The sequence below is a fragment of the Erinaceus europaeus genome, chromosome 12 (assembly GCF_950295315.1).
Source record: "Erinaceus europaeus chromosome 12, mEriEur2.1, whole genome shotgun sequence".
Taxonomy (NCBI): domain Eukaryota; kingdom Metazoa; phylum Chordata; class Mammalia; order Eulipotyphla; family Erinaceidae; genus Erinaceus; species Erinaceus europaeus.
This window is the reverse complement of record NC_080173.1, coordinates 13645019-13664978: the sequence shown is the minus strand read 5'-3', so window position 1 is coordinate 13664978 and position 19960 is coordinate 13645019. Positions and strand designations below refer to the sequence as shown.

The window sequence follows — 19960 nt, the reverse complement described above, 5'->3', positions numbered from 1 at the left end:
ATTGGGGGTTGGGTGGTAGTGCAGCGGGTTAAGCGCATGTGGCCGGTGGAAGGATCCCGGTTTGAGCCCCCAGCTCCCCACCTACAGGTGAAGCAGGTCTGCAGGTGTCTACCTTTCTCTCCCCCTCTCTGTCTTCCCCTCCTCTCTCCATTTCTCTCTATCCTATCCAACAATGAACGACAATAAAAATAACAACAACAACAAAAGAACAGAGAGAAATTGAGAGGGAGGAGACAGAGAAAGGGAGACAGAGACACCTGCAGCCCTGCTTCACCATTCTGAAGCTTTCCCTCTATAGTTGGGGACCAGGGGCTTGAACCTGGGTCCTTGTGAATGGTAATACATGTACTTAACCAGGTGTGCTACCACCTGGCCCCTGATAATTTCTTTTCTTTTTCACAGAACTGGGGCTTCACACATGTGTGATGCATTGCACTTTTTTTTTTTTTAGGGATGAGTCTCTTTGCATAACCACTATGCATGCTATCTACCCCTGCCCTTCACTGCACTTTTTATTCAGAGAGAGAGATTGAAACTACAGTACCACTGTACCCAATGGAACTGTGGGTATCTCCCAGATGGCACCCAGGCTTAAACTTGGCTCCCTTGCGAGACAAGGCACACACACTGCCCAGTGAACTATCATTCTGGCCTCAGCTTAAGCTGCTTACAAAACTAAACGTACTCTTACCATTCAATCTAGTAGTTATGCTCTTTGAGAGTTAAAGACTATGTTGGCATAAAAACTTGCCCATTGGAGGTTGGGTGGTAGCGCAGTGGATGAAGCGCCCATAGCACGAAGCCCCCGGCTCCCCACCTGCAGGGGGTCACTCCACAAGTGGTGAAGCAGGTCTGCAGGTGTCTTTCTCTCCCCGTCTTCCCCTTCTCTATCGATTTCTCTCTGCCCTATCCAACAACAATGACAGCAATAACAATAATAATAACTACAACAATAAAACAATGAGGGCAACAAAAGGGGGGGAAGCCTGCAGGAGCAGTGGATTCATAGTGCAGGCACCGAGCTCCAGCAATAACACTGGAGGCAAAAAAAAAAAAAACAACAAAACTTGCCTATGGGCTTTTTTTTTTTTTTTTTTTTTTTTTTGCATCCGGGGTCATTACTGGGGCTCAGTGCCTGCACTATCAATCAGCTGCTCCTGGAGGCAATTTCCCCCCATTTCTATTGCCCTTGTTGTTATTATTGTTGTTGCTGACGTTGTTGTTGGATAGAACAGAGAGAAATGGAGAGAGGAGGCGAAGACAGAGAGGGGGAGAGAAAGACAGACACCTGCAGACCTGCTTCACCACTTGTGGGGTGACCCAGTGAAGGTGGGGAGCCAGGGCCTCAAACCAGGATCCTTACTCTTGGTCTTTGAGCTTTGCACTTGACCCTACTGGGCTACCACTCAGCCCCCACCTATGGACTTTTACAGTGGCTTTATCCAAAACCTGAAAATAACAAAGATGTCCTCTAGTTGGTGAGGGGCAAATAAACTGCAGAAGGGGACGGTAGAGCACAATATCTTATCATGTCATGAACAACACCAGGTGAGCTCCACAGATGGCAAAACAGTGCTGGGGTATCTTTCCTTCCTCTCTCTTTTGTAATTTTAAAATATATTTTAATATTAATTTTATTGTTATAGTTATTAATGATGTTGTTGTTGGATAGGAAAGAGAAATGGAAAGGAGCGGAAGACAGAGGCGGGGAGACACCTGCAGACCTGCTTCACGGCTTGTGAAGCGACTCCCCTGCAAGTGGGGAGCCGGGGGCTCCAACCGGGATCCTTGTGCTGGTCCTTGCGCTTCGTGACACGTGCACTTAACCCACTGCGCTACCACCCCAACTCCTTCTTTTGTAATTTTTATTATCTTTATTTGTTGGATAGAGACAGCCAGAAATTGAGAGGAAGAGAGATACAGAAAGGGAGAAAGATAGACACCTGTAGCAGGGCACAACCTATAAAGCTTTTCTCCTGCAGGTGGGAACCAGAGGCTTGAACCTGCCTGCACTCAACCAGGTGTGCTACCACCCAGACCCTCCTCTGGCTCTATCTCTGCACTCCCCCCACCTTGCCATCCCATTAAAAAATAAAGAATAGAAAAATTGGGCTGGAGAAGTTGTTCAGGGGTATCACACAAGTCAAGGCTTTGGCCTCACTCTGGCACGGCATAAAAAAATTTAATCAGGGGGGTCTGGCGGTAGTGCAGCAGGTTAAGCGCAAGTGGCGCAAAGCGCAAGGAGCAAAGATCCCGATTCGAGTCCCTGGCTTGCCACCTACAGAGGAGTCGCTTCACAGGCGGTGAAGCAGGTCTGCAGGTGTCTGTCTTTCTCTTCCCTCCTCTCTCCATTTCTCTTTGTCCTATCCACAACAACATTAATGGCAACAATAAGGACAACAACAAGGGCAACAAAATGGGAAAAAATGGCCTCCAGGAGTAGTGGATTGATAGTGCAGGCACCGAGCCCCAGCAATAACCCTGGAGGCAAAAAAAAAATTTTTTTTTTAATTTTATTTATTTATTTTGCCTTTTGTTGCCCTTGTCTTTTTTTTTTTTTTTATGTTATTGTAGTTATTGTTGTTATTGATGTCGTTGGTTGTTGGATAGGGCAGAGAAAGGGAGAGAGGAGGGGAAGACAGAGGGGGAGAGAAAGACAGACACCTGCAGACCTGCTTCACCGCCTGTGAAGCGACTCCCCTGCAGGTGGGGAGCCGGGGGCTCGAACTGGGATCCTTACGCCAGTCCTTGCGCTTTGCGCCACATGCGCTTAACCAGCTGCGCTACCACCCAACTTCCCCCAAAAAAAAATTTAATAAGGGATCCAGGCAGACCAAGCTTCCCCCCCTCCCCCCGCAAGTGGGAACTAGAGGCTTGAACCTGGGTCCTTGTGCATTATAACATAATGCGCTCAACCAGGTATGCCACCACCCGCCTTCCTTTTTTTTTTTTTTTTCAATTATTACTGATCTAATAATGATTGACAAGATTGTGATAACTTTTTTTCCCTAACCAGAACACTACCCAGTTTGTGGTGGTGCAGGGCACTCAGCCTGGGACATCAGACCCTCAGACAGAAGACTCTTTTGCATAATCACCGTGCTACTGATACCTACACCAAAAAATTGATCCTTTTAAAATTCAATAAAAATAAAATTTTCTAAGAAAATCACACAAAGGAGAAATAACTCAACTGGTAGAGCACAGAACTTGTCTGTCTGAGGTTCCCGATTCAGTCCCCAACACGTGCCACAGTGGTGCTCTAGCTTCTCTTTCTCATGTGTAATATTTCTCATGTGCTCTAGCTTCTTTCTCTCTGATGTAATAAATAATAATAAAAAATTAAGGGAGGGGGTGGGATATGGAGATTGGGTGGTGGGAATTGTGTGGAGTTGTACCCCTCCTACCCTATGGTTTTGTTAATTAATCCTTTCTTAAATAAAAAATAAATAAATAAATAAATAAAAAAGAAAAAGCAAAACCCTTTTCAATAAACTACAAAAAAATATATATATATATTAGTCATTAATGAGACGGAGAGAAATAGAGACAAGGAGAACCAGAGCATCCCTTTGGCATGTGCGGTGTTGGGAATAGAACCTAGATCTTCAAACGTGCAAACTGTGTACTTTGCCACTGCACCACCTCCCCGGCTCTCCATCCGGTGTTTGAGATCATGAGAAATAAACTCTGTAGCCAGTATACACCATACTGATAAAGGCACTTTAATTTTTTAACTATAACTTTAAAAATATTTTATTTATTTATTCACAGAGAAGATACACAGAGAGAGAAAAAAAATTAAATGGGCTGGGTGGTGGTGCACGTGGCTGAGTGTACACATTACAGAGCACAAGAACCCAGGTTCAAGCCCCCCAGCTCCCACCTGCAGGGGGAAAGCTTCACTCCCTCTCTACCTCCCTTTCAATTTCTCTCTGTTCTACCAAGTAAAATAAATAGTTTATTTTAAAAAATTAAACAAAATCTGAGCATTTCCATGGACTGTTTCCATATATCTTAATATAACTAACTCTCAATCAAGAGGACTTAACAATTATCTACAATCTATGCCATCTAAATACATCAAACATCTACTGAAAGAATTACAACAATATATATGAACAGCAACACAGTCATAGTAGGAGACTTGAACACCCGACTCTCTCAATAGATCATCCAGGCAGAAAAATCAATAAAGAAATGAGGGAGCTAAATGAAGAGATAAACTAGAACTATTGGTCATTTTCAGAGTAAAAATGGTGACTTCACTGTTTTCAGCCCATCTTGGTTAGAGCTTGAAAGAATCATGTTAAGTGAAATAAGTCAGAAACAGAAGGATGAATATGGGATGATCTCACTGTTGAAAGACATATCAGAAGAGAAAACACTCAGCAGAACTTGGACAGGAGCTGGTGTATTGCACCAAAGTCAAAGACTCTGGGGTGGGTGGGGGGAAGAGTTCAGGTCCTGGAACAGGATGGCAGGGGACCTAGTGAGGGTTGTATTGTTGTCTGGAAAACTGAGAAATGTTATGCATGTACAAACTATTTATTGTATTTACTGTCAAGTATAAAACATTAATCCCTCAATAAAGAAATAAAAAATAAAAAAGATGAGCTTAGTGTTACCAGACATCTTAAGAGTCTACCAAGACCAACATTATTATTTATAGGTACAAAAACTGAGTCAAAGCCAAACCAAACCAGGGGAGTCTAGAGGAGAAAGCAGATAGCAGTGCACATAGCCGTGGGAGGCAGCCTGGAAGCTGTTTCCTGGGGTGTCACTGGACATCCCTCACACTTTCCTTTTGACAAGTCACCCAGAATCCTACAAGCGATAGGATGCCATGGCTTCCTTGGACTTGAGTACGCAGTACCATTCAAGGAAACTACCTAGCCTCTTCCTGCCATTATTGCTTTGTATATCTACACGATTAGCAAAAGGCAGAATGAGAGGCTGGGAGAATGAGCCATGGGGGAATGCAGGGACCCAATTTTCAGAGCCAACGTGAGAACCTGTATACCAGCAGTCTTATAAGGTGATCCTAAGGATCTGGGTGGCTCACCCCATTGTGTATCCCAACGTGATTTTATCCTACAAAGGACAAAATCTGAAGAAAAACCATAAAGACAAAACCATAAAAAGCCAATTTTATTTTATTTTTGAATGAAATAAGGGCTGGCAAAATGGTTGAATGGATAGTGTGCTGCTCTGCTATGTGTGGGCCAGGTTCAAGCCTGGTCTCTGATGCATTGACCGTGATAAGCTTGGAGATGAATTGATAGAAGACTGTGACTTCGGCCTTGCTCACACATTCTCTGTGGCTTATTTTGCCTTTCTTTGGTAAAAAATAACTGCCTCCAGGGCAGCTCCAGTCAACAAGGAACAGAGAACAGCCACAGCCAGGAGAAACCGAGAACTTGAGCAGGTACAGGGTGACGCCCATCATCTGAGTGAGCTGAGAATTGGGTCCTCCCTTTATTTGAGCAGAGGACAGCTAGACTGAAATAGAGCCTGGTGATCCAGGAGGTGGCGCAGTGGCCAGCATGAGGTCCTGAGTTCAGTCCTCGGCAGCACATGTACCAGAGTGAAGTCTGGTTCTTTCTCTCTCTCCTTTCTCATTAATAAATAAATAAAATCTTTAAAAAAAAAAAAGATCCTGAACCAGTGACCCCACTGAGTCACTCCTAGTATCCTAAGTGTCTGTTTTGAAGCAACTTGTTAGGCTGAGAGAAAATCAATACACTGGGGGTAGGTAATAATAAAGTACTTAAAAATAAAAATACTTGGGGGTCGGGCGTAAGCGCAGCAGGTTAAGCGCACATGACGCGACATGAAGCTACAGGCGTAAGGATCCCGGTTTGAGCCCCAGGCTCCCCACCTGCAGGGGAGTCGCTTTACAAGCGGTGAAGCAGGTCTGCAGGTGTCTTATCTTTCTCTCCCCCCTCTGCCTCCCCTCTTCTCTCCATTTATTTGTCCTATCCAACAACGACAACATCAATAACAACTACAACAATAAAAAACAAGGGAAATATAAGAAAAATATATATAAATAAAAAAATAAGGGGGCCGGGTGGTGGCACACCTGGTTGAGCGCACGTATTACAATGCGCAAGAACCCAGATTCGAGTCCCTGGTCCCCTCCTGCAGGGGGAAAGCTTCATGAGTGGTGAAGCAGTGCTGCAGGTGTCTCTCTGTCTCTCTCCCTATCACCCCCTTCCCTCTTGATTTCTGGCTGTCTCTAGCCAATAAATAAAGATAATTAAAAAAAATAAAAACACTTGTACTAGTTCTGAAGCAGCATGTACAAATTCTTCATACAGGATTAACTAATAGCTGAGTCTATCCCAACTCAAAAGAAATTTACCAAGACTTCACCACCTAGAACAAAAGAGTTTAATGTTTTTGGGCAGGGGAGATAGCATAGTGGTTTTGCAAAGAGACTTTCATGCCTGAGACTCCAAAGTTGCAGGCTCAATCCCATGCACCACTGTGAGTCAGAGCTGAGCATCCCTGTTAAAAAGAAAAAAAATATATATAGTGCCTTATAACAGTAAAATTTTTCCAAGGATCCCAGCTAACTACAGTCAAGACTTTCTCATTCCCTTAAGTTCACTATTAGGCCTAAAAAAAAAAAAAACTCTTGATGGTTTTTCTTCAGATTTCTAAGTCAACTAAACACCACTAAATTTCTAGTGGCTTTTAAAAAACATTGAAAAATGTACAGGAGGCTCCAGGTCCTGGCACTGTCAGTAGCCAGAGTTGAACAGAGCTATGGCAAAAAAAAAAAAAAAAAAAAGGTATTGTTTGTTCTTTTGGCTAAATTTGCTTTGCCATAAAACTTTTCATTTGTACAGAAAAAAGCCAGCATTTAAAAGTGAGCACTGCTAAATTTAAATAAACGAAATGGTCACAAGAACAAAATCCAGACAGTAAGGAGATTTGTGACTGTCAGTGGCCAGCAGGGATGGGAGACAACTGGTAACAGATGTGGGCTTCTTTCCTGGGCGACAAAAATGTTCTTGAATCAGATCATGGTGGCAGCTGGATGACCCCATCGACACACTGGCAAAATACTAAACTCTTCATTTCAAAATGATGGAACTCATGGCTTCTGAGTTAGGAGTTAGTTAAAAGAGACTTCCCAAGAAAGCTCTTATGGGATAAAGTTATGATTTCCACTTAAAATACCCCTAATTTTTTTTTTCTAAGAATGAAACAAAGGCTGGCAAAATGGTTGACTTGGATAGTGTGCTGCTCTGCTATGTGTGTGGGCCAGGTTCAAGCCTGGTGTGTGACGCACTGAAGGGAGTTTTGAAGCTATGATTTCTTTCCTTTTCTGTCTTTATTTAAAATAAATATGCCAAATAGTTACACTGATCCCAGACAGGTATAGGAAAAGCATTTATGGGGAAAAAAAGTCATACATAGGGGCCCGGTGGTGGTGCACCTGGTTAAGCAACTCACATAACAGTGTGCCAGGACCCAGGTTCAAGCCCCTAGTCCCACCTGCAGGGGAGGAAAGCTTTACAAGTGGTGAAGCAGGGCTGCAGGTGTCTCTGTCTCTCTTCCTCTCAATTTCTGGCTGTCTCTATCAAATAAAGACAATAATAATTTTTTATAAAAGGAAAATAAATACATATAGAAAAAACACACAATTAGGAAAATTATTTGTGGGTGGGGGAGATACACAACAGTTATACCAGAAGCCCTGAGGTTCTGGGTTCAACTTCTCATTCTCAGAAGCCAGAGATGAGCAGTGCTCCAGTAAAAACAAAAACAAAAAAAAAAAAAAAAGGAAAAGCATTTGTTATGTGATGGAGCCACGAGTGAGATCCACTTTATTATTATTTTTTATTATTTGGTATTGAATCTTCTAGAAAAATTCCTAGCAGGGTGGGGGAAACAGCATAATAGTTATGCAGAAGACTTTCATGTCTGAAGCTTCAAAATCCCTTGTACCACTTTAAGTCAGAGCTGAGTAGTGCTCTGTAAGAAAGAAAGGAAGGAAGGAAGGAAGGAAGGAAGGAAGGAAGGAAGGAAGGAAGGAAGGAAGGGAGGAAGATAGCATAATGGTTATGCAAAGAGATTCTCATGCCTGAGGCTCCAAAATCCTAGGTTCAATCCCCTGCACCACCATAAACCAGAGTTGAGCAGTGGTTAAATAACAAACAACAACAACAAAATACTAACAAAAATCTTTCTCTGGTAAATACATTTGGTATTTTTTTAATGTGTTTTCATTCATATACAAAAAAAAAAAAAACAGACTGTGTTCTAAGTCATGTGATATCACTTCATTTCATAATAATTACTCACTTCTTGCAAGAAAACATTATCAAACAAAACACAGAAGAAAGTGTGAATCTTTCCAAAGGTAAGATTCTATTGCAGCATCTCATGATTTATTGACTGTCATTCACAGACACATCTGTGGAGTGCCATATGCTCCCTGTCAGCCCATAGTAACACGTACTCCGTACCCAGCAAGAATCTGTAGATGACATATGGCCTAGCATTGTGAATCCAGGCAGGCTCTTTAAACGGGAGCAGGAGGGAGAAGAAAAGATTTACATTCTATAACATGATTGGAAGGAACTTGAGATAGATGAATTTAAACAATGCAGAATTGTTCAAAACAACCTTTCAACAACCAATGGACAGAACAAGCTCCCCTATTCCATTTGTTTTGAGTAGCTATTCTCTGTAAACTTGGATACCAACTCCGGCAGAGTCAGCAGTCTTCATTCTTTGCGTTCCACAATAAAATTCCATCTAGTATGTTGTGGAGGGGGACGGTGAACTTCTTCACCCAACTGTCATTCTGTCAGGCTATCTGTAAGTGCATACCTCCTTTCGCTGGTACCACTGATCAAATACTTCTGTAGTCGGAGCCCCGGGCTATAATGGCAGCAGCTTCCCACTCTACGGTGAAGAATGAAATAGTTCCGAAAAACCCAAATATCACCATGATCAAGAGCTGCCAGTGGAGGAGAAGGTAGTTGCTGTAGAAAAACGCCACAGCGGCACAGATGGACTTCAAAGAAACAGAATGAAATAATCATGAAAGATGACCAGGTCAGCCCACCACATTCAGCCCACCCTGAAGGCTTCTGGGATGGACAGCTCTGTTCAGCTCCATCTGGACAGGCCAACATTGATCAGGGGTTCACAAATACCCATCATGAACTGCTGCTGAGAACTGGTCTCAGCTAAACTATAGTTTCTGTTATTTAAAACAATACCTTGGGAAAGAAAAGGTGGAACAATGAAGCAATGTTCAGACACAGTGAGAAATGCACTTGGCTGTATTACAGATTAACTTTAAAGAGCCAAGTCTCTCCTCCGAGGTGCTCAGAACATAAAGAAGGCAGAGGAAGAGTCACATTATTCACTGCCTCCGAATTCTAATCACCAGCTCTTCTGAAGGATGTTCCTGGAGGCCAGGAAGGTGGCTCAGCAATAGAGCATATTACTGGTGCTATGTTTAATTCCTGATATGTATGCATGTACATATGTCAGTAGCAAAGCAGGGCTCTGGTCTCTCATAAAAATAAATAAATAAATCTTTAAAAAATAAAGGAGGTCTCTGACTTTTAGTTAAAAGGCACAATATTACTAACCCAAGAAAATACAGTCAAAGAAAAAAAAAAAAGACCCACTTTAAACACAATCAAGAGGTTACCTGGACAAACTTAAAGACAGCAAAGGCTGGCGCACTGTCTTCAGAATAGAGAAAACCCAAAATACTAAGCAGCTGAGTATTGAAGCAGCTGTCTCCAAGACCCAACAGGAAACTGCATAGGATGGCAACTTCTTTGCTGAGTAAGACAAAAATTAGTTTAGGATTTATTAACAATACTTGCTGGATCCATTTAATAAGTAAAAGCAATTCAATCACAAGTTTTGGTTTTTTTTAATATTCAAGTTTTAAGTACTATGAAGTAAGACTAAACAGGTATCGGAAATTACAAAGTAAGAATTTATTCTCAAATACACCTTCAGTCTGTCAAGCTTTGGTTTACTATTTAAGAAGTGAGCATTATGTTTAGAGCAGGGCTGCCCTAGAATTACGAATCTAGACATAAATGTCTGCAATTATAGTGAATTTGAGTGCAAGAAAACATTCCCCAAAATCTGTATAAGCAGCTCTGGCCTGCCTGACTGGCAGATTATTCCTTGTTTTTCACTGTTCTTTCTCAAGGCCCTACCTTCTAGAGAATTCACTGTTCAAAGTGTAAGAGTTATGAAATTCCAATCAGGTAATTAGGTGCCCCTTCATACTATGGGAGAAAGGTTAAAACCAACAAGTACAAAAATCGCACGGGGTTTCCTAGAGACGTCTACTTAAACTCACCATAGCTCCGCTGAAGACTGACAGACGATATAAAGACAACAAGCTCCCCCAGAATGATTGATCCATTTTAAATATCGTATCACCCCTTCCCATCTTTTCCTAGATTACTAGAGAAGCAATGGTCACTCTACCTGGATCTGATGTAAGCTCTGCTATCTGTTCCTTCAACAGGTGCAATAGGAGCATCTGCAGGTATGTTGAGAAAGATTAAATAAAAAGCCACAAAATGTACCAGGATGCCCAGCATCACCACAGGATTTCTGCCAAAGCGATTATTCTTGCTCAGCAGGCCAAAGAGGCTTCCACCTGTATAGTCAACACAGCAGGGGCATTACCAGCATTGATAAGACTTTAAAGAAAGCATATAAAACCAGCTGTGGACTAACAGTCCACAAGCAAATTATAAATGTTGTAGAATGTTTTATTATCTTCAGGATATACCTCAACACTTGTAGATAATCTTGATAGTGACAAAACACAAACCAAGTTATCAATATGTCGTTAAAAAAGGACTCATTTTACTTATAAGGGGAAGGAAAAAAGGGGGGTAGAGCGAGAACCAAAGCACCACTCTGGCAGATCTGATGCTAGGAATTGAACTCGGGGCCTCATGTTTGAGAGTTCAATGCTTTATCCACTGCGCCATCTCTCAGGTTGCCAGTTACATTTCTAATTAATCATGCACTTGTATTTCTTCTCTATGAATTCTTCTGTCCCCCAAGTTATCTCCCCTTTCACCTTATTACTCATTAAAGAAATACAGATTAAAACCATAATGAGATAACACTACACATCTACCAGAATGGCTAACGTATGGCAAAATAGTGATGCCAGCAAATGCTTGAGAGAATTCAAAAAGTCCAAATCACCCACTGCCGGTGAGGATGTAAACTGGGGCAGGCCCTCTGGAAGCTAGTTTGACAGTTCCTTTCAAAACTGAAAAATGGACTTAACCATATGACCCAGCAACTCTTCTGAATATTTTTATCCCAGAGAAATGAAGACTTGTATTCAAGCAGGAACTTGCACACAAGTTTTCACAGCAGCTGTGCTCCTAACAGCACCCCTGGGCTAGGGGGACTGCCCAAATGTGCTTAGATGGCTGGACTGTGGCACATCTACACTAAGGGGCATTACTCAGAAATAAAAAGGGATGGGAGGGGGAGTTGGGCAGTAGCACAGCAGGTTAAGTGCACATGTCACAAAGCGCAAGGATCCTGGTTCGAGCCCCCAGCTCCCCACCTACAGGGGAGTCGCTTCACAGGTGGTGAAGCAGGTCTGCAAGTGTCTGTCTTTCTCTCCCCCTCTGTCTTCCCCTCCTCTCTGGATTTCTCTGTCCTATCCAACAATGACGACATCAATAATAACAACAATAACTACAACAATAAAACAAGGGCAACAAAAGGAGATCAGTCAATCAATTGCTACCCCAACTACTTGGATGGGCCTTGAGGAAATCATATTGGGGGGGCAATTTTGAAAGACTGTAAGTATAATGTTTGTGAAGAAAAAAATCATCATGAAGACAGAGAATAGATGTCTGCTAGGGCCTGGGGTTGTCGTGTGGAAGTCTTATGGCAAAGGCATACTTGAGTATCTTGACTGTTGTGGCCATCACACAATGCTGCTCGTGGGACAGAATTGCATGCACGAGAGTGCATGTACAGCGACATGTGAATGAACTCTATGGGCTGCATCACTATGTTTCCTATTGTGCTATTGTACAGGGGGTCACGTGGGGAGCTGGCCAGGGGTCAGGTAGTGTGAAGGTGTACGGGCTTCCCCTGAACATCTCTTTAGAGTTTCCCATCTATAATTATTTCAACTGAGTGAAAATGAAATATTAAAAATAATTTCAGACATGTTCAGTCTCAAAATTTACTTCCCCTGTACCTTTCCTCAAAATGCTATTGGAGGATGTGCTGCACCAAAATGGGGGTGGGGTGGGGGGTAAGTCAAGGCAAGGGCTATAGGAAACTTGAGTCCCAGCACAGGAGGGCAGTGAAAGATGATGATGAAAGGCTCTCCCAAGATAAATAAACTCAAGGCTGGCACAAAAGCTCACTTAGGTAGTGTGCTATTTTGCTGTGGGCCCCGATCACATCGAAGGAAGCTTTGGTGTTGAGTGCCTCTCTCTTCTCTTTATCTCTACCTAAAAAAAAAAAAAAGGTGGCTCAGGGGCCAGGTAGTGTGATGCACCTGGCTGAGTGTACATGCTACAATGTGCAAGGACCCAGGTTTGAGTCTCCGGTCCCCACCTGTAGGGGGAGCTTCACAAGTGGTGAAGCAGGGCTGCAGGTGCCACTCTGTCTCTCTCCCTCTCTATAACCCCCTTCCTTCTCAATTTCTGGCTGTCTCTATCCAATAAATAAAGACAATAAAAAAAACTAAAAAAGGTGGCTCAGAGTTTTAAAGACAAATAAAAAAATAGTAACAGGCACTGGTTTTATGTACACAAAGTATGAACACTGGTTTTGAAGACACTGGCCAAGAGGCAAGAAAGGCCAGTTATTTGTCAGAAACAGGAAACAGGGCTGGGGAGACAGCATAATGGTTCTACAAAAAGACTCATTCCCAAGATTCTGAGGTCCCAGGTTCAATCTCCAGAACCACCATAAGTCAGAGCTGAGCAGTGCTCTGGTGTCTCAGTGCCTGTCTCTGTCTCTCTCGGGGGGGGGGGCGCTGGGTGGCAGTGCACCTGGTTGAGTGCACATGTTACAGTGCACAAGGACCCTGGTTCAAGCCCCCTCTCCCCACTTACAAGGGGAAAGTTTCTTAAGTGGTGAAGCAGTGCTGTAGGTGTCTGTCTCCTCCCTCTCCATCACCCCTTCCCTCTAAATTTCTGGTTGTGTCTATCCAATAAACAAATAAAGATAATAAAAATAAAAATAAAAAAAACAGGAAACAAATGAGGTAAACCCTACAATGGCCCAGTCCACAATGTGGAGAGAATTAGTCACTAAGGGAGAGGAGGCAGGTGGAGCCCCATGGCCTCCCTGAGCTGAGAGGATAGAGCTGATAGCTTTGGGGCTCTCAAAGTAGCTAGAACTCCAAGAATAGGGTATCAGCATGGAGAGACGTAAAGTCAATTCCAGAGATCTGCCAAGGGCTCCCCAGTCTGCACTGAATACTAATCAGCACACAGTGAGAGAAAATCACATTCTGCCCTGCCCTGCCTTGGGCTGGAAGCAGAGCCTGGTCTTGCCAGACAGACTGGAAACCTTATGATTCATGAGCCTTGGGTGGAGTACACGGAAGGGGCTTCCCATGAGGAGAGGAATAATGACTCTAGGATGAGCACTGCTGGGGTGCCAGCCAACACATCTTAAAAGACCTACAAGACTCCTATTGTCCCCAATTTAACTAAATGCATCCAAGGATAAAGCCCACTTGTAGGAACGCAAAAAACAGTCGGGCACCTAACAAAATGGAATTCACAATGGTTGACAACTCTAATATTACCAGGTTTGCAAGGCAGAAAACAGGACCCAGCGCGAGGAGGCAAATCAACCAAAAGCCAAGGTGTCATCTGAGCCAGAAATGCAGGTCCTCTGTATTTACCCAAGACAAATGAAAAGTGTTTGTTCACACAAATACTGCCCATGCATTCACAGCAGTATTATTCATAAGGACCAAAACGTAGAAGCCAACTGAATCTTCAGCAGATGGGAAATGAGATCTGGCTTGCTGATATAAGTAAAGGTTGCTTGGTGGAACATGGGAAATTAACACAACTGAAAATTAAAATAGAAAAGAAAAAAAAAAGAGAGAGAGTTACTGTACTCTTCAAATGGGATCTGACTTTCGGACTGGGCTGGACTGCCAAGATCCCAACAAGAAGGAGAATATTCAGTTTGGAAGGAAAATGACACCTTGGCTTTTGGTTGGTTTGCCTCCTCGCGCTGGGTCGTTTTCTGCCTTGCAAACCTGGTAATATTATAGCTGTCAACCATTGTGAATTCCATTTTGAAGAGGGTTTTCTCTCCTTCTATCTTGTGAGCTGTTCACTTGACCAATTTACCTTGTGATTCTTTTATCTGAGACCTTCAAGTACCTCATCCTCTTCTTTCCTTCTTTATGAAGCTGCCCCCTCCTGCCCTGCTCCTACATCTGGGTTCCTCCTTGGGGTATATTTTAGGGTTCTACTTAAATCTGTGTACCCTAAACTGTAATTTTCTGCTATTCCTGGACAAAAAGCATTTCAGTTTGACTGCTAATCTTGCCTTTTTCTTTATTTGAGGGGAGCTTTGGGGGGGGGGGAGACCATAACATCAAATCTTCCTTCAAAGCAGTGGGGGCTAGGCTCAAAATTGGGTGAAGCACGGCAGAGCGTCACACTACCCATGTGAGCTATTTCTTTGGCACTACCTTGCTGTTCTTAAGTGAAGATCAGTGACACAATGAAGGCACAATACACATCTGCTGAATTGGCAAGTTCCTAATATGTGACACAGTATCCAACATGCTCTGAGTGCAGACCATCTCTGGTGTTGTCTAACAACATGCTTCTGGGCTCTGCAGTGGAGGGAGATAGCACTTTGGCGGTGGGTAAGATTTGCCAACACATATTTCAGGGATCTGCAAAAGGGTATCACCAAGATGATACTTTTTAATTTCCTCAATTAAAAAATATATAGGTGGGAGTTGGGTGGTAGCGCAGAGGGTTAAGCACATGTGGCGCAAAGCACAAGGACCTGCATAAGGGGCATAAGGATCCCGGTTTGAGCCCCCGGCTTCACAAGTGGTGAAGCAGGTCTGCAGGTGTCTAACTTTCTCTCCCTCTCTCTCTGTCTGCCCCTCCTCTCTCCATTTCTCTCTGTCCTATCCAACAACATCAATAACAACAACAATAATAGCTACAACAATGGCAACAAAAGGGAAAATAAATAAATATATATTAAAAAATACATATAGGTATGTATTTAGTATCTATCTTATCATCCTCCCTCTCCCCAACCTCCTTTTTGGTCAAGTTCCTAAAACTCTAGGAACTTCTTAGTGAGGAGTATATCTTTTGTTATCCACAGAAATCCTTTCCAGCCATATCAGAATTTAAGCTGTGGTCCGGGAAGTGGTGCAGTGGCTAAGGCATAGATTCTCAAGCATGAGGTCCTGAGTTCGATCCCCGGCAGCACATGTACCAGAGTGATGGCTGGTTCTTTCTCTCCTATCTTTCTCATGAATAAATAAATTATTTAAAAAAAAAAGAATTTAAGCTAAGGAGGCAACTGGGGGTATGAATGTCAAGACGGCTTCAAGAGAGAAACCAGCTGCCAACAAGATCAAGTCTGGAGGCCTGAGTTCACAGGGGATGAAGCACTGGACTCTCAAGCATGACATCTCAAGTTTGATCCCTGGCATCACATGTGCTACAGTGACGCTCTGGTTCTCTCTCTCCCGATTAATTACTACTGTTTAAAAGGAAAGAGTGGCCAGGTGGTGGCGCAACTTGTTGAGCGCATATGTGACAGTGCTCAAAGACCCGGGTTCGAGCCCTTTGTCCCCACCTACAGGGGGAAAGCTTTGCAAGTGGTGAAGCAGGGCTGTGGGTGTCTTTCTTTCTCTCTCCCTCTCTATCTCTCCTACCCTCTCAATTTCTGACTGTCTCTATCCAATAAATAAAGGTAATAAAAAAAAAAAAACCTTAAAAAAAGAACATTAAAAAAAAGAAAGGAAGGAAGACTAAGTATTGGCAAGATGGTTGAGGCTGGGTGGGGGAGATAGGGTAACAGTTCTGCAAAAAGACTTTTATGCCTGAGCTTAATCCCCAACACCGCTATACACCAGATCTAAGGGCTGGGCGGGGGAGACGGGATAATAGTTCTGCAGAAAGACTTTCATGCCTGAGCTTAACCCCAACACCACTATACACCAGAGCTAAGCAGTGTTTTGGTCTCTCGCACTTTGTATCTCTCTTATTAAAATAAAATACATAAATATTAAAGAAAAAAAAAGGAAGAAAGTGGTTGAAATTTTAAGCTCTGTCCTGCAATTTCTGGGGAAAGGAGAAGGACTGGAGATCGAATCTAAAAGCCAATAGCTGTTGGTAGATGTGGTGCCTGTAATCTTGCAAACCATTATTAGCTAATAATATTTTTAAAAAATAAAGAACACTAATAAATAAATGTGCCAAGATAAAAAAAAAAAAGGACAGGGGTAGATAGCATAATGTTATGCAAATAAACTCTCATATCTGAGGCTCCAAAATCCCAGGTTCAATCCCCTGTACCACCACAAGCCAGAGCTAAGCAGTGCTCTGGTGTTTCTCTCTGTGTCTCCCTGTATCTATCTCTCATTAAGATAAAATAAAATATCTTAGAAAGAAAGGAAGGAAGGAAGAATGGAAGGAAAAAATGATGGGCAGGGGAGATAGCATAATGGTTATGCAAAGAGACTCTCATGCCTGAGGCTCTTAAGCCCCAGGTTCAATCCCCTCTATCACCATAAGCCAGAGCTGGGTAGTGCTCTGGTAATAAAATAAAAAATTAATTAAAAAATAAAAGAAAGACCATGGCTGAGTAGGGGAGGTGGCTCAACAACAGATGCCTGAGACTCTGGGTTCAATCCCCAGCACTTCACACAAATAAGGACAAAGGGGAATAAGACATCATACATGGCAGAATAATGCTCTGCTCTCTCCTTCCCTGTCTCTCTTAATCATACAGCTAACAAACAAACAAACAAACAAACAAACAAAAAACTGTAGCCCAGAGGTAGAGCAAAAGGTTCTCAAGTTAAAACCCTGGAATACATATGCCAGAGCAATAGATATGGTTCTTTCTGTCCTGCTCCATCTCCCGTTAATAAACAAATCTTCTAAAAAGTTTTATATAAAAACAAAAAACAAACAATGACTTAATCAACCTTCCCTACACAAAGAGACCTCCACAATGATCCCTAAACAGTGGGATCTTGGGGAAATTCGCAGCTGACACATTCAGGAGTGGAATGCATCTGAACTCCAGGACAGAAGCTCAGGCATTAGGACCCTTCCCAACCTCACCGTAGCAGCTTCTTTACCTCACTGTTCACTGGCATCTTTTGCAATCAATGTTAATGATACGCAGAACACTTTGTTGAGGGTGAGCCTAGGGGCTTGGGAATTGCAACCGGTGTTGCAAGTGAGGGGGTCTTGGGGGGTTGACACTGGACCCTGTGGTGTCTGACACTAACTCCTGGGCGTGAAGAGTCACAATTAAACTGAATTGCTGGCCATCCAGTTGGTTATCGGAGAGTCAGCTAGAAAGTCAGGGACATTTTAAGTATTTTTTTTTTCTTTTTTATAGGACAAAGAGAAATGGAGGGAGGAGGGGAAGATAGAGAAGGGGAAAGAGAGACACCTGCAGACCTACTTCACCGCCTGTGAAGTGACGCCCGGGCAGGTGGGGAGCTGGGGGCTCAAACTGGGATCCTTATGACTATCCTTGGGCTTTGCGCCATGTGCACTTAACCCGCTGCTACCGCCCGACTCCCTATTTTAAATACTTTTTAAGTATGTATGATTTAAAAGCTTTACTTATGAGAGAATGGGGAGAAAGAGAGAGAACTAGAGCATCACTCTAGCACATGTGATGCTGGGGACCAAATTCAGGACATCCTGCTTGAGGCTCCAACATTCAATCTACTATATCACACCTGGGTTTGCCTCTAAGTTAGTCTGTTCTTGCCAGTGTATTGCTCATCTCTGGTTTATGGTGATGCAAGGGATGAAAGACCTCAGAGCCTCAGGTCTTTTTGTACAACCATCCCTTGTCCACTTCTTTTAAGAAGAAAGATTGGGAGAGACCATATGTTTTGGTTTGAGTTTTACCTGTGAGTTATTCGGCAAGTATCACTAAACTTAGAATTAGTAATAGAAAAACAACATTTGGCTAAAAAGAAACAGGAAGAACAAATTTGAGGACAGAGAAGTTACTTGTAACTTAAATACAACTTCTATTATAACAAACTGATTCCATATAAAAACTTTTATAAACCAACCTAAAATTTCTCCAAAACCAATGAAAATGCCAGAGAGCCCAATGAGGCTTTTCTCTTCTGTTCCAAAATTATTTACAGCACCGATACAGGTTCCATACACACCAGAGAAGAACGTCAATTCCAGACCTTTAGGAAAAAAAAAGTCACGCTTAAATTAATCATAAATTCACATTTTCTGACCTTTCCTCATGTCTACACAAAGAAAAACAATCCACAGAATGAAATGGTATTCATCACAGAACAGCAGAATTTTATGTTGCGTAACTGATAACATGGAATTAGCCACAAGATGGCAGTTGTCACATATTTCAGATAAAAATAGTTGACTCAAACAGGCAAAGGTCTCCTATGTCTAAAGTGGTGGCTAGTGCAGCCAGGGAAGGGGAGAGGGGACAGAATCAGCAGACTTCCTCAAAGTTCTCTAGGAACAAGCACATATGCTTGGCAAACCAATACCTACTATCTATGTCTGCTAAAGGCACAGTTTTCTTTTTCTCTTTTTTTTTTTTTTGCCTCCAGGGTTATTGCTAGGGCTCGGTGCCTGCACTACAAATCCACTGCTCCTGGAGGCTACTTTTTCCCTTTTGTTGCCCTTGTTGTTTATTGCTGCTGTTGTTATTGCTGTTACTGTTATTCTTGTTGGATAGGATAGAGAAAAATCGCTAGAGGAGGGGAAGACAGAGAGGGGGAGAGAAAGACAGACACCTGCAGACCTGCTTCACCGCCTGTAAAGTGACTCCTCTGCCTGGGAGGGCTCAGGATCCTTAGGCCATAACCTGCTGCACTGCCACCTGACTCCCTCCAACCAGTTTTTAACAGCACTAGCTGAGACCTCAACTGAGGATACCAGAGCTGTTGAGCTGAGCCCAGTCAATGCAGAGTTGTGAGCAGTGATGACCCACTGTGTCAAGTCCTTAGTGTCAGTATGCAGTAGAAGAAAACCAAAACAGTATTTAATCCCATCACCTGTATAAGCAGTTGTAATGCTAAGAAGGATCATCTCCTTGGTGACACATAACTTAAGGGACTTTTCTGTGAAAGAAAGAAAGAAAAAAAGAAAACAATCTGGGAGTATTTGAGTTTAAGCAAACAAAAAATTTAAAACATTCCTTTCACCAAGACACCCCCCCCCAACTACATGCCAGTAAATAAACACATTGGGAGAGATTAGCGATGCAGATTAGAAAGTTTAAAGTATAAAATACACCTGTTTTTATAAATAACATGTTTATTTAACTACACTATACTGTACTGATATAATCCAACACATTATCTGGCTCTTATAAAAGAAAAGCAAAACAAAACCCAGAATCAAGCAAGAGACTTGATTTCAGCAGACTTGATTAAAGGATAGGTCGGTCATTCAGGTAGTCAACAGCTCGTCAGCTCGCTTCCCTAAGGACTTGGGGTCACTCGAAACTAGACTCAAGATCAGAATTACCAGGGGAGCTTTCTGAAAACACATAACTTGGAACACATCCTAATTTTCTTGTTCTCTGCCTCTGAGGACTAAAACTTTAGCTCTGCCCATTTGTTAGTGACCACTTTAATGTTTGTTTTATACTGTTCAATTTAGCAGAAATGTGCATGGGAAATACATTTCTAAAAACTTCACATTTTAAC

General features: G+C 42.6%; 1 protein-coding gene across 1 annotated transcript in view; it reads right to left on the bottom strand.

Moving 5' to 3' along the window:
• Positions 1-8213: 8213 nt before the first annotated feature.
• MFSD11 (major facilitator superfamily domain containing 11) overlaps positions 8214-19960 on the bottom strand; it is a 35397-nt gene continuing 23650 nt past the window's right edge. Inside the window, exons 10-14 of the mRNA XM_007532507.3 lie at positions 19304-19369; positions 18338-18463; positions 10489-10663; positions 9686-9821; positions 8214-9037 (exon numbers count right to left, since the gene is read on the bottom strand). Coding sequence (XP_007532569.1) covers positions 8873-9037; positions 9686-9821; positions 10489-10663; positions 18338-18463; positions 19304-19369 — 668 coding nt within the window. The 3' untranslated portion in view covers positions 8214-8872. The remainder of the gene's footprint in view (positions 9038-9685; positions 9822-10488; positions 10664-18337; positions 18464-19303; positions 19370-19960) is intronic.